The sequence below is a fragment of the Coregonus lavaretus genome, assembly GCF_964263955.1.
Source record: "Coregonus lavaretus genome assembly, chromosome: 1".
Lineage (NCBI taxonomy): Eukaryota > Metazoa > Chordata > Actinopteri > Salmoniformes > Salmonidae > Coregonus > Coregonus lavaretus.
The window spans coordinates 43,348,755-43,363,016 of record NC_139988.1 but is presented as its reverse complement, the minus strand read 5'-3'; the positions used below and the strand labels follow the sequence as shown (position 1 = coordinate 43,363,016).

The following is a 14,262-nucleotide window of genomic DNA, read 5'->3' as shown; positions in this document are numbered from 1 at the left end:
CACCTGCACAAACAGAGGAAAACACCAAGGCAAGGCTTTGTTATTGAAAGCAGAAGCAGTGAATCATAGTTTGTCAGCTCTACAAAACACAAGCTATACATGGACGGGAAATGTGTCTGTGAATGAATGAGTCTCTGCCTTTCACATTGAGGTCCACCACATATGGTTAGATCAGGTAGTTTATTCAGGAGCTCTTCTCGCTACCGGTCAGCACCGACCCACTTCAACCATACCATCAGAAATGTCATTACATCATATGAATCAATGTGTTGTTCAATTTCTGCTGCTCAAGATCTTGATTGTATATTATGGTGTCAGTGTTTGGCCTCCATCCCGCAATGAACCTATCTAGAAAGAGAGACTGAGAGAGAGTGAGTGAGTGAGTGAGTGAATGAGTGAGTGAGTGAGTGAGTGAGTGAGTGAGTGAGTGAGTGAGTGAGTGAGTGAGTGAGTGAGTGAGTGAGTGAGTGAGTGAGTGAGTGAGTGAGTGAGTGAGAGAGAGAGAGAGAGAGAGAGAGAGAGAGAGAGAGAGAGAGAGAGAGAGAGAGAGAGAGAGAGAGAGAGAGAGAGAGAGAGAGAGAGAGAGAGAGAGAGAGAGAGATTAAAATCAATGCCATGTTCACTGTTATTGCTCTCTTTGGGGTTTTACATTTCCAGTCTCTAACAAAAATTACTAGATGTAATGCGATAGAAAAGGTTTGACAGACTAGAATGTGACAGATAACACATGACAGTAATTGTTGGAATGGCTATTCTAGTTTGCAGGGTAACATAGTGTATATTTCAGTAGAAAATCAATAAAACTCAATATTTATTTTAATTTTTATTAAAAACGCTCTTATCTAGAGCGACTTACAGTTAGTGAGTGCGTACATTATTTTTTTTATTTTTCATACTGGCCCCCTGTGGGAATCGAACCCACAACCCTGGCGTTGCAAACGCCATGCTCTACCAACTGAGCTACCTGCCGGCCATTCCCTCCCCTACCCTGGACGACTTGTGCGCCGCCCCATGGGTCTCCCGGTCGCGGCCAGCTACGACACAGCCTGGATTCGAACCAGGATATCTAGTGGCACAGCTAGCACTGCGATGCAGTGCCTTAGACCACTGCACCACTCTACTCATGCCGGAGTGTCCATGAAGGTGCTTAAACAGGAAATATGCCTCTATTGTTGTTATGTGAGGAAGAGCAATAGAAACTGAAGTGATTCCAAGGACGTCCGTTGGGGAGGACACTCTTTGTGCTGTGAGAAGGACGGTGTCTGGTTGGACTTATCACTCTCATTTCGTCCCTGGATGTGTGTGTTATTGACTAACCTAACTGTCCCTCTGTCCTCTCTGTCAGAGACACAGTAGGCTGTCACAGTAGGCTGTCAGAAAGGTGGGAGGTGGGAGATCAGAGGAGAAAGTCTTACAAAGTTCCTCCTCCGGGCACAGTAGAGTTTCAATAAATAACAGGGAACATATAGGGCTGTTGCGGTGACCGTATTACCGCCACACCGGCAGTCACGAGTCATGACCCAGTAGAATTCTACATGACCTTTGAGTCACAGTAATCTCTCTGGGCATGCATTAGTAGTAGCCTACACAACTCGCTAACGATCATCAGGTTGCTAATGGCCTGGTACTCAGGGCTCTATTGTCCCTCTAACCACTCTGACATCAATGCAAATGCACTTGAAAATCTCATCAAATGTATCATATGTACTTTTAAAACTCACCTGACTGTGATTGATCAATTTGAAGAAAGAAGTTCAACAATAGGTTGAAACTGAGTGGAAAACATGGTCATTGTGGATGTTGTTTCAAAGCCTAACACAACAAAATAGACAGCTCTTTCTAAGGTGATGATTAATTCTAAACACCCATATGAATATTAGAGCTTATGCATAAGCATAGGCCTATATATGAGGCCAAGCCCGAAAATAAACCTGAATTAAAAAAATTATTGTGCCATTATACAATACATAGCCAACTGCATATTACACATGGCAGAAAAACATTTTTAAAAATACTGATTGAAGATATCTTTGGTACATAATTGGTCTTGCCTTAATTACACAAATTCAGATTTAGCCTACAATTATAGTGAATTTGTTTTAGATTTTGAATAGCCTAGTAATAGGTCATTTTTTAAATTGTCATAATTAATAGACTAACACATTACATTTAGCTACAGAATATCTCACCATCGCGAGTTTCCATCGCCTTCTCTCTCTCCTTCATTCCTTTCTCCAGCATGCAGAGAGAGGGGCTGTCAACAGTTTAATGAAATATGTTTTTTGGTGAAAACATCTTACTATCAATGTTCCCGAACAGATTTTATTTGGTTTCCCAAATTAAGCACTGGGTTGCTGCAGGAACTGGGTTGGAGAGCCCATAGAATACAGAGTTTGGGCGGAATATCACCTGTGGCACAGCGAAATTACCGGAGTGGCCTACCCAACATGAGTGAAACATTTACTGGCCGGAAAGTGGCATCCATTTGCTATTCCAGCGCATACAGATGACATGTCTTTTTTGTCTTGCCCCTATTCTTGCCTATTTGATAATGGGCCATTCTAAATCAAAACTATTTTGAAATATTAGTAAAGACAAGATTAAATTGAGAATTGCCTGATGGGAGAAAATATGATCACTTGGTGAGAGAACAGCATGTTCCGCTGAGGCAAGGAACAGAGCGCAAGCTTTTTTTGGCGAAATCATCAATAGCCTGTAGTCGCAAAATGTAGCCCATATATCTTTTGATTTCCAAGGCATTCTAAGGTGTGTATCATTCACAACTAAAGTTGCCAAATAACTCTAAATCTAGTATATACTGTAGGACCTGTTTCAAATGATCACTTGTACGCTCAACATAGCCACTTCATATGCGCACACTCTCGCTCTGGAATGGGAAAAATATTCATTCTATTTTATTCAACTAAGTTTAATTATATTATTCTTACAATAAAATCATATAATATAACATAATGGCTTGGTACTAATAAGCATATCTTGTCTGCCAAATGAACAAGCCTACAGCCTATGGCATGGCGCACAGCCAGATAACATACAGTAGGCCAACTCATATTCTGTTCTTCTGAAATACATTTTCTTCATATCATACTGTTTCTTTAGACCTGCCTAAAATAAATAATGAATTTATTGTGATGGTGTATATTGAATTGATTTATTATACTTTAAAAAAAAAGTACTGTAGATGTTCCAAAGGCACGCATCAGAGGCTTCTATGCTGCTTGTATGAGTGGAGCCTGGAGATGCTAAACATGTTGATGATAATTAACGTGAGACCGGCAGTCTTTTGCATGACAATAAAATAAAATATAATACAATTTTATTTTTCACATGTGCCGAATCCAACAGGTATTACAGTGAAATGCTTACTTACAAGCCCTTAACCAACAATGCAGTTTTAAGAAAGAATACCCCCCCTCAAAAAAATTTATAAAAATAAAGTAACACATTATTAAAGAGCAGCAGTAAAATAACTATAGTAAAATAAAAATAGCGAGGCTATATACAGGGGGTACCGGCACAGAGTCAATGTGCAGGGGCACCGGTTATTCAAGGCAATTGAGGTAATATGTTCAGGTAGGTATAGTTATTAAAGTGACTATGCATAGATAATAAACAGAGAGTAGCAGCAACAATGCAAGTAGTCTACTTACAATGCAAGTAGTCTGGGTAGCCATTAGATTAGATGTTCAGGAGTCTTATGGCTTGGGGGTAGAAGCTGTTTAGAAGCCTGTTGGACCTAGACCGGTGCTCCGGTACCACTTGCCGTGCGGTAGCAGAGAGAACAGTCTATGACTAGGGTGGCTGGAGTCTTTTTAGGGCCTTCCTCTGACACCGCCTGGTATAGAGGTCCTGGATGGCAGGAAGCTTAGCCCCAGTGATGTACTGGGCCGTACGCACTACCCTCTGTAGTGCCTTGTAGTCGGAGGCCGAGCAGTTGCCATACCAGGCAGTGATGCAACCAGTCAGGATGCTCTCGATGGTGCAGCTGTAGAGCATTTTGAGGATTACAGACTCAGACAGGGAGAGGTTGAAATTGTCAGTGAAGACACTTGCCAGTTGGTCAGCGCATGCTCGGAGTACACGTTCTGGTAATCCGTCTGGCCCTGCGGCCTTGTGATCACACAGTCGTCCGGAACAGCTAATGCTCTCATGCATGTTTCAGTGTTACTTGCCTCGAAGCAAGCATAGAAGTAATTTAGCTCATCTGGTATGCTCGTGTGGATGTTGCCTGTAATCCATGGCTTCTGGTTGGGGTATGTACATACAGTTCACTGTGGGGACAACGTGATCGATTTACTTATTGATGAAGCCAGTGACTGATGTGGTGTACTCCTCAATGCCATCGGAAGAGTCCCGGAACATATTCCAGTCTGTGCTAACAAAACATTCCTGTAGCTTAGCATCTGCTTCATCTGACCACTTTTTTATTGACCGAGTCACTGGTGCTTCTTGCTTTAGTTTTTGCTTGTAAGCAGGAATCAGAAGGATAGAATTATGGTCAGATTTTCCAAATGGAGGGCAAGGGAGAGCTTTGTACGCGTCTCTGTGTGTGGAGTAAAGGTGGTCTAGAGTTTATTTCCCTCTGGTTGCACATTTAACATGCTGGTAGAAATTAGGTAAAACTGATTTTTTACATTTTAGTCATTTTAGCAGACGCTCTTATCCAGAGCGACTTACTTAGTGAGTGCATACATTTTCATACTGCCCCCCCGTGGGAAACGAACCCACAACCCTGGCATTGCAAGCACCATGCCCTACCAACTGAGCTTCAGGGGACCTGATTAAAGTTACCCTGCATTAAAGTCCCCGGCCACTAGGAGCGCCGCCTCTGTATGAGCGTTTTCCTGTTTGCTTATGGCCGAATACAGCTCATTGAGTGCAGTCTTAGTGCCAGCATCAGTTTGTGGTGTTAAATAATCAGCTACGAAGAATATAGATGAAAACTCTCTTGGTAGATAGTGTGGTCTACAGCTTATCATGAGATGCTCTACCTCAGGCGAGCAAAACCTCGAGACTTCCTTAGATATCGTGCACCAGCTGTTGTTTACAAATATACATAGACCACCACCCCTTGTCTTACTAGAGGCTGCTGTTCTATCCTGCCGATACAGTGTATAACCCGCCAGCTGTATGTTATTCATGTCGTCGTTCCGCCACGACTTGGTGAAACATAAGATATTACACTTTTTAATGTCCTGTTGGTATACGTGCTTTCAGTTCGTCCACTTTATTATCAGCAATTGTACGTTGGCCAATAGTACCGACGGCAAAGGCAGATTAGCCACTCGTCGCCGGCTCCTTCATGCACCCCGATCTCCTTCCGCGATATCTCTGTCTCTTTCTCCTGCGAATGACAGAGATGCTGTCTGGTGTCTGGAGCAAATCCCTCTCGTCCGACTCATTAAAGAAAAATTATTCGTCCTCAACATTTCCATTATTTGGAATAAAGTATCTTGTGACATTTATCAAAGTCACATAATAATGCTTCCAATAACCGGCTGACAAAATGTAATGACGGCCACAGCCCAAGGAACATACATTATCAATCAATCAAATGTATTTTATGAAGCAATTTTTACATCAGCAGTTGCCACAAAGTGCTATACAGATACCCAGCCTAAAACCTCAAAGAGCAAGCAATGCCGATGTAGAAGCACAAAGGCTAGGTAAAACTCCCTAGAAAGGCAGGAACCTACAAAGAAACCTAGAGAGGAACCAAGCTCTGAGGGGTGGCCAGTTCTCTTCTGGCTGTGCCAGGTGGAGATTATAATAGTGCGTGGTGATTTAAGCCAGATCGTTCTTCAAGATGTTCAAGTTGACGTTCACTACAGTTTAATAATGAGGTTGGCCAGTAAACGACTAGGACGATTACCATGGAAGTAATGGTTGAGTTTAATTCGATGGATGGCAAGATGGCGTATTGAATAGAAAGCGGTACAAACCACCTCAAGATAAAAACATAATATTCAAAATCAATAAGTTAGACTAAATATTAGCATTTCATATATTCGCAGTTAATATAATTCAATCTGGATAATAACACAAAACAGATCATAAGGCTAGAGAAATATATCGACAAATATTACAACAACACGCAACACCCAAACATGGCGGAAGATAAGCGAGGAGAACCGATTCCCAAGAGGAAACGCGACTCGTCGACTGATACAGATGATATATACTTTTCACCACTGCATCTGGTAAGTGTGGAAAGCGACCTGTTGAAGTCGATAAATGACAAATTGGGCATACTAGAATTGGTCAGTAAGGACGTAAAAGAGTTGAAAGCGAGTCTTCAAATTAGTGACGAAAAAGCTTTGGTAATGGAGAAAGAAACCAAAAAATTAAAAGTGACAGTCTATAAGATGGAAAAGGACGTTAGGGAACTTAAAAAGGAGAACAACCTTCTGAGAGAAGCCTTACTAGACATCCAAACTAGATCGATGAGAGAAAATCTAGTACTTACGGGTATTCAGGAAAAGGAGGGAGAAATAACAGAATATTATGAAGGAATTCCTGCATACAGCGCTACAAATCCCACTCGAGGCTGTCGATAAAATCCAACTCGAACGTGTACACCATTTCGGAAAAAGAGGACAGAAATATGAGCGCCCAATCGTTGCCAAATGTGTATTTTTTAAGGATAAAGCAATGGTTAAAAGCCTAGGGAAAAGACTTGCTGGCACGAAAATAGGCATGAATGATCAGTTCCCGAGGGAGATTGCAGAAAGGCGCAAAATTCTGTATCCAATCTTCAAGGAAAACAGATTAAAAGGGAAACGTGTTGCACTCGTGGTGGATAAACTATATATCGACAACCAAATGTTCAGAGACACAAAGACTACTCCATGGCTATTCTAAAAGTTGTAATAGAGGAGTCGAATAATGGAGCACCCAATACTAGCAATGATAGGGATTGTAATATTAAAGAACATTTATAGTAAGTATAGTATTTTATAAAAGGATAAAACGATATAACAAGGAAAGATAACAAGCAGAATAATACATCTTTAAATACAAATAATTAGAACATGGCTTTTTTGGCGGGCGGTTGTTGTTTTGGCGGGCGGTTGTTGTTTTGGCGGATGGTTGTTGTGGTTGGTCCTCTGTTCTCTCTGGTTCCTTTCCCCCTTCGGCAGGTGTGGATGCGGGTGCGTTTGCACGCTCGGCCCATTTCTTCCGCAGTCAACCATGTGGTGTGCATGTTTGTGTTTGAAAAGGTGCAGCGTTAAGTGAGTGAGAGGGGAAATGGTTGCATATCCCACAGCCGACGGGGGTCTATGAGCAGGGGTAGGGAGAGAGCTTTCAATTTTGTGTAGATGAGGGATATACATTTTTAAATATAGTATACATCTAATCTAAATTTTTATTGTCCTATCATGATGGAAAGATCCCTAACCCTATATCCTGGACACCCACCTGAGCGACCCATACACCAAAGAGAAGTTCCCATGTCTTTTATGGACCTGCTGTGAGTATGCAGCCTAAACAGAGAAATAAATGCGGTCAGAGACCTACTTGAGCAGCACCGCCCCCTCAAGATTCTGAGCCTGCCTGGCAGGGTTGGTCCTACAAAGCCAGAGCCCCCTGATGGGAGAGCATAATATACAAGGAAATTCTCAAAGCTGCTTATGAGAACCTTGACGACCTTTTACCTAGCCAGTGGGGATTCCGGTGGGGTACCCCCACCCAGGTAGTGGCAGTGCTGGCAACACTGGCTGCAGTAACCCATGGGGAGGGGGTCACACTCGGACAATCAGAGAGGGGGTTTATCATTGTGGCCCAGGTGGCACAAAATAATCAAAGGTCTGACTGCACGGAGATGCTTGGGAAAATGGTTACAACAGGGGATCAGAGTGTTTGTGTCTCAGGTAAAGAGGGTGGATCTGATCTCCATCACCTAGGACTTGACATAGATTAAGTAGATTAATCAAATCTCACATTGTTGTCAATTTCTGCTCATTCTGCATGCTTTATCAATCAGCTGTAACTGTATGTGCACTCGTAAATCAGGTCCTTTCTTGAGCTGGGCTCTGGGATATACAGTGGGGAAATTTTTTATTTAGTCAGCCACCAATTGTGCATGTTCTCCCACTTAAAAAGATGAGAGAAGCCTGTAATTTTCATCATAGGTACACGTCAACTATGACAGACAAAATGAGAAAAAAAATCCAGAAAATCACATTGTAGGATTTTTAATGAATTTATTTGCAAATTATGGTGGAAAATAAGTATTTGGTCAATAACAAAAGTTTCTCAATACTTTGTTATATACCCTTTGTTGGCAATGACACAGGTCAAACGTTTTCTGTAAGTCTTCACAAGGTTTTCACACACTGTTGCTGGTATTTTGGCCCATTCCTCCATGCAGATCTCATCTAGAGCAGTGATGTATTGGGGCTGTCGCTGGGCAATATGGACTTTCAGCTCCCTCCAAAGATTTTCTATTGGGTTCAGGTCTGGAGACTGGCTAGGCCACTCCAGGACCTTGAGATGCTTCTTACGGAGCCACTCCTTAGTTGCCCTGGCTGTGTGTTTTGGGTCGTTGTCATGCTGGAAGACCCAGCCACGACCCATCTTGAATGCTCTTACTGAGGGAAGGAGGTGCAGTCGTCCTGTCCCCTTTGCAGAAAAGCATCCCCAAAGAATAATGTTTCCACCTCCATGCTTCACGGTTGGGATGGTATTTTTGTCTCATCAGACCACATGACCTTCTCCCATTCCTCCTCTGGGTCATCCAGATGGGCATTGGCAAACTTCAGACGGGCCTGGACATGCCATGGCTTGAGCAGGGGGATCTTGCGTGTGCTGCAGGATTTTAATCAATGACGGCGTAGTGTGTTACTAATGGTTTTCTTTGAGACTGTGGTCCCAGCTCTCTTCAGGTCATTGACCAGGTCCTGCCGTGTAGTTCTGGGCTGATTCCTCACCTTCCTCATGATCATTGATGCCCCATGAGGTGAGATCTTGCATGGAGCCCCAGACCGAGGGTGATTGACCGTCATCTTGAACTTCTTCCATTTTCTAATAATTGCGCCTACAGTTGTTGCCTTCTCACCAAGCTGCTTGCCTATTGTCCTGTAGCCCATCCCAGCCTTGTGCAGGTCAACAATTTTATCCCTGATGTCCTTACACAGCTCTCTGGTCTTGGCCATTGTGGAGAGGTTGGAGATATACTTCTCCCATGGGCAAAGAAATTCAAAAGGGTATGAATATTAATTAATAGTAATTTCGATCCGAATTTGCAAATTGTCCAAATAGATACGCAAGGTAGATGGACTATTTTAAATATGTTATTGAACCATAAACAGATATGGCTCATTAACCTTTACGGACCAAATAATGATGATCCACTCTTCTTTGACAATATATATAATAAAGTATCAACCCTGCAAGCAATTCAAGACAATATTATTATGGTGGGGGATTATAATACTGTTATAAATAGCTGAATGGACCGTAAAGGAAATCACACCACAAACAATCACCCACATGCTCTTAAGGAAATTGTGAATGTCATGGATACGTTAGAACAAGTAGATATACATCTAGTGAGATATACATGGCGGAGACTGAATCAAGCTAGTCATCTTGACTTCTTTCTTATCTCATTCTCGTTGGCACCAAAAGTAAAAAAAAGTGTTGATAGGGGACAGAATGCGGTCGGACCATCATATAATAGGCATATACATTACTCTTACTGAAATTCCACGTGGGCAAGGATATTGGAAATGTAATCAAAGCCTATTGGATGATAATTTGTTTATAAATAGAACAAAGGAATTTATAACTGACTTTTTCCGACATAACATAGGTACAGCAAATCCCCTTATTGTATGGGACACCTTTAAATGTGCCTTTAGAGGCCATGCAATTCAGTACTCATCTCGAAACAAAAGCAATTTAGGTCAAAAGAGTTTATACTAACAAAGGAAATAGAAAGTCTAACAGAACAGATAGATGGCAATAAAAACTGTAACATAGATGCTCAGAATAAAGAAATGGAGAAACTTATTCAAGAAAGATCAAGTGTAATATATTATAAAAAATAAAGCAAACTGGATGGAATATGGGGAAAAATGCACCAAATTCTTTTTTAATCTTCAACATAGGAATGCTACCAAAAATAACTTAATGAAACTGGTTACAATTGATCCATGATTCACCAAATGATATTTTGAAGGAGGAAACAAAGTACTTTAAGCATATGTTTTCTTTTCAGTCGCGTCCATCTCCTCTAACTGAAGCTAATTGTAGAGATTTTTTTTCTATTGATAATGTAAAATTAACAGCCATACAGTAAGACTCGTGTGAAGGTGAAATTACAGAGGAGGAACTTCTGGATGCAATTAAAGACTTTAAGTCCGGGAAAACTCCAGGGTTGGATGGCATACCAGTCGAGGTATACCAAACCTTTTTTGTTATACTAAGATGACCGTTATTAGCATGTTTTAACCACTCCTATGTAAAATGGTAGATTATCTGAGACTCAAGATGAAGGTCTGATCTCATTATTACTGAAACAGGATACAAGGAGGCCCCTTACACTTCAGTGTTGTGATGCAAAAATTCTAGCAAAATGTATAGCGCATAGAATTAAAAAGCTATTGTCGGATATTATTCATTCTAATCAGACAGGTTTTTTTACATGGAAGATACATTGGAGATAATATAAGGCAAGTATTGGAAACAATAGAACACTATGGAAAATATGGGAAACCAGGCCTGCTATTCATAGCAGACTTCGAAAATGCATTTGATAAAGTACGACTGGGGTTTATATATAAATGCTTGGAGCATTTCAATTTTGGAGAATCTCTTATAAAATGGGTCAAAATCATGTATAGTAACCCTAGGTGTAAAATAGTAAATAATGGATATTTCTCAGAGTTTTAAACTGTCAAGAGGTGTGAAACAAGATTGTCCACTATCGGCATATCTATTTATTGTGGCCATCGAGATGTTAGCTATTAAAATCAGATCCAATAATAATATCAGAGGATTAGAAATCCAGGTCTTAAAAACAAAGGTGTCATTGTACGCTGATGATTCATGTTTTCTTTTAATTCCACAACTAGAATCCCTCCACAGCCTCATAGAGGATCTAGATACATTTTCTAACCTCTCTGGATTACAACCAAATTATGATAAATGTACTATATTACGTATTACACTTAAAAATACAATTTTTACATTACCATGTAGTTTACCAATAAAATGGTCTGATGGTGATGTGGATATACTCGGAATACATATCCCAAAGGAAATAAATGATCTCACTTCAATAGATTTTTATAGAAAGTTCGCAAAAATAGATAAGATCTTGCTACTATGGAAAGGTAAATACCTGTCAATTTGTGGAAAAATCACCCTGATTAACTCTTTAGTATTATCCCACTTTACCTATTTGCTTATGGTCTTGCCTATGCCTAGTGAACAGTTTTTTAAATTATATGAGAAAAATATATTCAATTTTATTTGGAACGGCAAGCCAGACAAAATTAAAAGGGCCTATTTATATAATGAATATTCGGAGGACAGAAATTATTAAATATTAAAGCATTAGACCTATCACTAAAAGCTTCAGTCATACAAAAGTTATACTTAAATCCGAACTGGTTCTCAAGCAAATTAGTACGATTGTCTCACCCAATGTTCAAGAATGGCCTTTTTCCCTTTATTAAGATTACAGCCACCCATTTTCAGTTATTTGAAAAGGAAATCATCTCCCAAATATCACTATTTCTAAAACAAGCCATAGAAAGTTGGTTGCAATTTCAATTTAATCCTCCAGAAACGACAGAACAAATAATGCAACAAATATTGTGGTTAAATTCAAATATACTAATTGACAGAAAAACATTATTTATTGACAAAATGTTTAAAAAAGGTATAATCTTCGAAAATGATATCATCGGTAGGACTGGTGGAGTTATGTCGCACATGCAGTTAACAAAAACATATGGAAATGTCTGCTCTACCCAAAATTACAACCAAATAATTGCAGCCTTACCGCAAAAGTGGAAGAGGAAAGTGGAAGGGGGAGAAAGTAAGGAACTTGTCTGTCGGCCTTGCATTAAAGAACATAATTGGTTAAGGAAAACTGTGATAAATAAAAAAGTATATCAGTTTCACTTAAGGACCAAAGGATTGACAGCCGTCCCATATAGATTGCAAAATAGTTGGGAAGAGATTTTTGACGTACCGATCCCATGGCATAGTGTTTATGAACTGACATGCAAAACGACACCGGATTCAAAACTTAGAATCTTTCAATTTAAATTATTATATAAAATTCTTGCTACCAATATAATGTTATTTATATGGGGGATACAATCTTCCCAGCTCTGCAGATTTTGCTGTAAAGAGACAGAATCATTAGATCAGTTGTTTTGGTTCTGTCCATTTGTAGCTTGTTTTTGGACACAGGTCCAGGAATGGCTAAAGGATTGCAATATTTACCTGGAGCTAACCTTGCAGATAGCATTACTGGGTGATCTGAAAAGTTATAGTCAATCGATCAATAATATAATAATACTTTTAGCAAAAATGTTTTTGTAAAATTCACAATCTGTAGAAGCAATGAGGATAGAAAGGTTCAGAACTTTTGTAAAACATCACAGTACGGTTTAAATATATATGGCAAATAGAAATCCTATATGGATGGTGTTAAGAGATAGATGGGAGGTGTTGAATGGAGTTGAAGGATGGGACTAATAACAAATAACAACAAATAATAACAAGATAACTAATAATGTAAGCATACTGTGTCCATAATAAGTATATAGGTTGTATGTTGGGAGCTTTTGGGAAAGAGCTCCGTTAGAAAGATATGGCATATAGAAGCAAACCTGATGGACATCATGAAAATGATCGGAGAGGTTGATAGTAGAAGAAGTTCAGGAGCAAAAACAAATAAAATATAATTATTGTAAAATTGACTGTGTCCATAAGGTGTAGATAGTAAGTATATGCTGGAAGTAGAGGCCTGGGCATTGTTGTTCACTAATTTACCCCAAGTAGGGAAAGGATGGCGGGGTTGAGAAGTAATAAAGGGGAGTATATATAAAATAAAATAAATAATAATAAAAAAAAGTATTACAAAAAAAAATTAGTTCACTATCAGATATGAATACACTGTCCTAGAGCAACGCCCTCGGCCAGACACATTTCCTCAACATTTACATTATTTAGAATAGATCAAATGTGGGATTGACAGTTCTATCACTTGCAGACTGATTGATAAAATGTGAGACTGACAACGGTTACAATGAAACTAAAAATGATGTGATGATTCATGCTCTGACCCAGACTTTCTTTCCTTTACCTCCAAAGCATTGGGGGTAGACAAAATGAATATTATACATTCATAATAGGCTACAGTAGTTTATGCATCTATTCCTTTTCTTTTTATTGACAGGATATGAATGACTTCTCGCCAGTGTTTAGCCAAGCGCTGTACAAGGGCCTGGTGGCCCCAAATGCAGAGAAGGGAACGGTCATCACCACTGTGTTCGCTGAGGACCAAGACCCTCCTGTGAGTATCACTGACCGCTTGGTGACCAATGATTCAGATTAAGATTCATATGTATTGGTCTTAAAGAGCACAATGATTTTCACAGCTCATGGTATCACAGCTGATGACACAAATTATTGTTTATTACACAGCGTAATGAAATAGAGCACTACCAGCAAGAGCCAATGTTCTCTTCATAAAAATAGCAACCTGATTGTGTTGCATCTGTTCTGTTCCCTCTGTCACAGTTGTCATAATGTGATGATCACTTCTGTTAAGTATGTTAAACAACACACCGTTCCAGTCTCACCGTTCTGTCTATCTGTATCTGTCGTCATTGGTTTGACATGGCTGAGCAGTTCCACACAGCCTTACTGGTATAGACAATGTTTTTGCCAGCTGCAAACCAGGTGAATGAAATTACACCATACAGCACCAGAATTTTGACACCCTGTTTTGCTCAGAAATTATTTCCCCTATCACAGGTGAGGCTGTACCGCACGCGGCACACCATACACCACAGATTTTTACTGCTTCCCGTTTGCTCTGTCACTAGGACAACAAGGACAGTACGATAAAGCGAAGACGTTCGGAATCAAATAAATGCTAGAGAAGAAGGTTATTTTGTCCCCAGAAAAATTTGGTTCAGCATCATCAACCCTATGCCAAATAAAGGTGGGTTTATTGGTAGTGAAATCACCTAAATATTTATTTAATAGCCCCAT

The 14,262-nt window shown here is 40.0% G+C and overlaps 1 protein-coding gene across 1 annotated transcript in view; it reads left to right on the top strand.

Annotated features, from left to right (window-relative positions):
* The window catches only part of LOC311129322 (protocadherin-15-like), a gene marked incomplete at both ends in the record, with an annotated part of 432,090 nt that overhangs the window by 257,790 nt on the left and 160,038 nt on the right, over positions 1 to 14,262 (top strand). Inside the window, one exon of the mRNA XM_084161599.1 lies at positions 13,442 to 13,558. Within this exon, the coding sequence (XP_084017725.1) occupies positions 13,442 to 13,558 (117 nt within the window). The remainder of the gene's footprint in view (positions 1 to 13,441; positions 13,559 to 14,262) is intronic.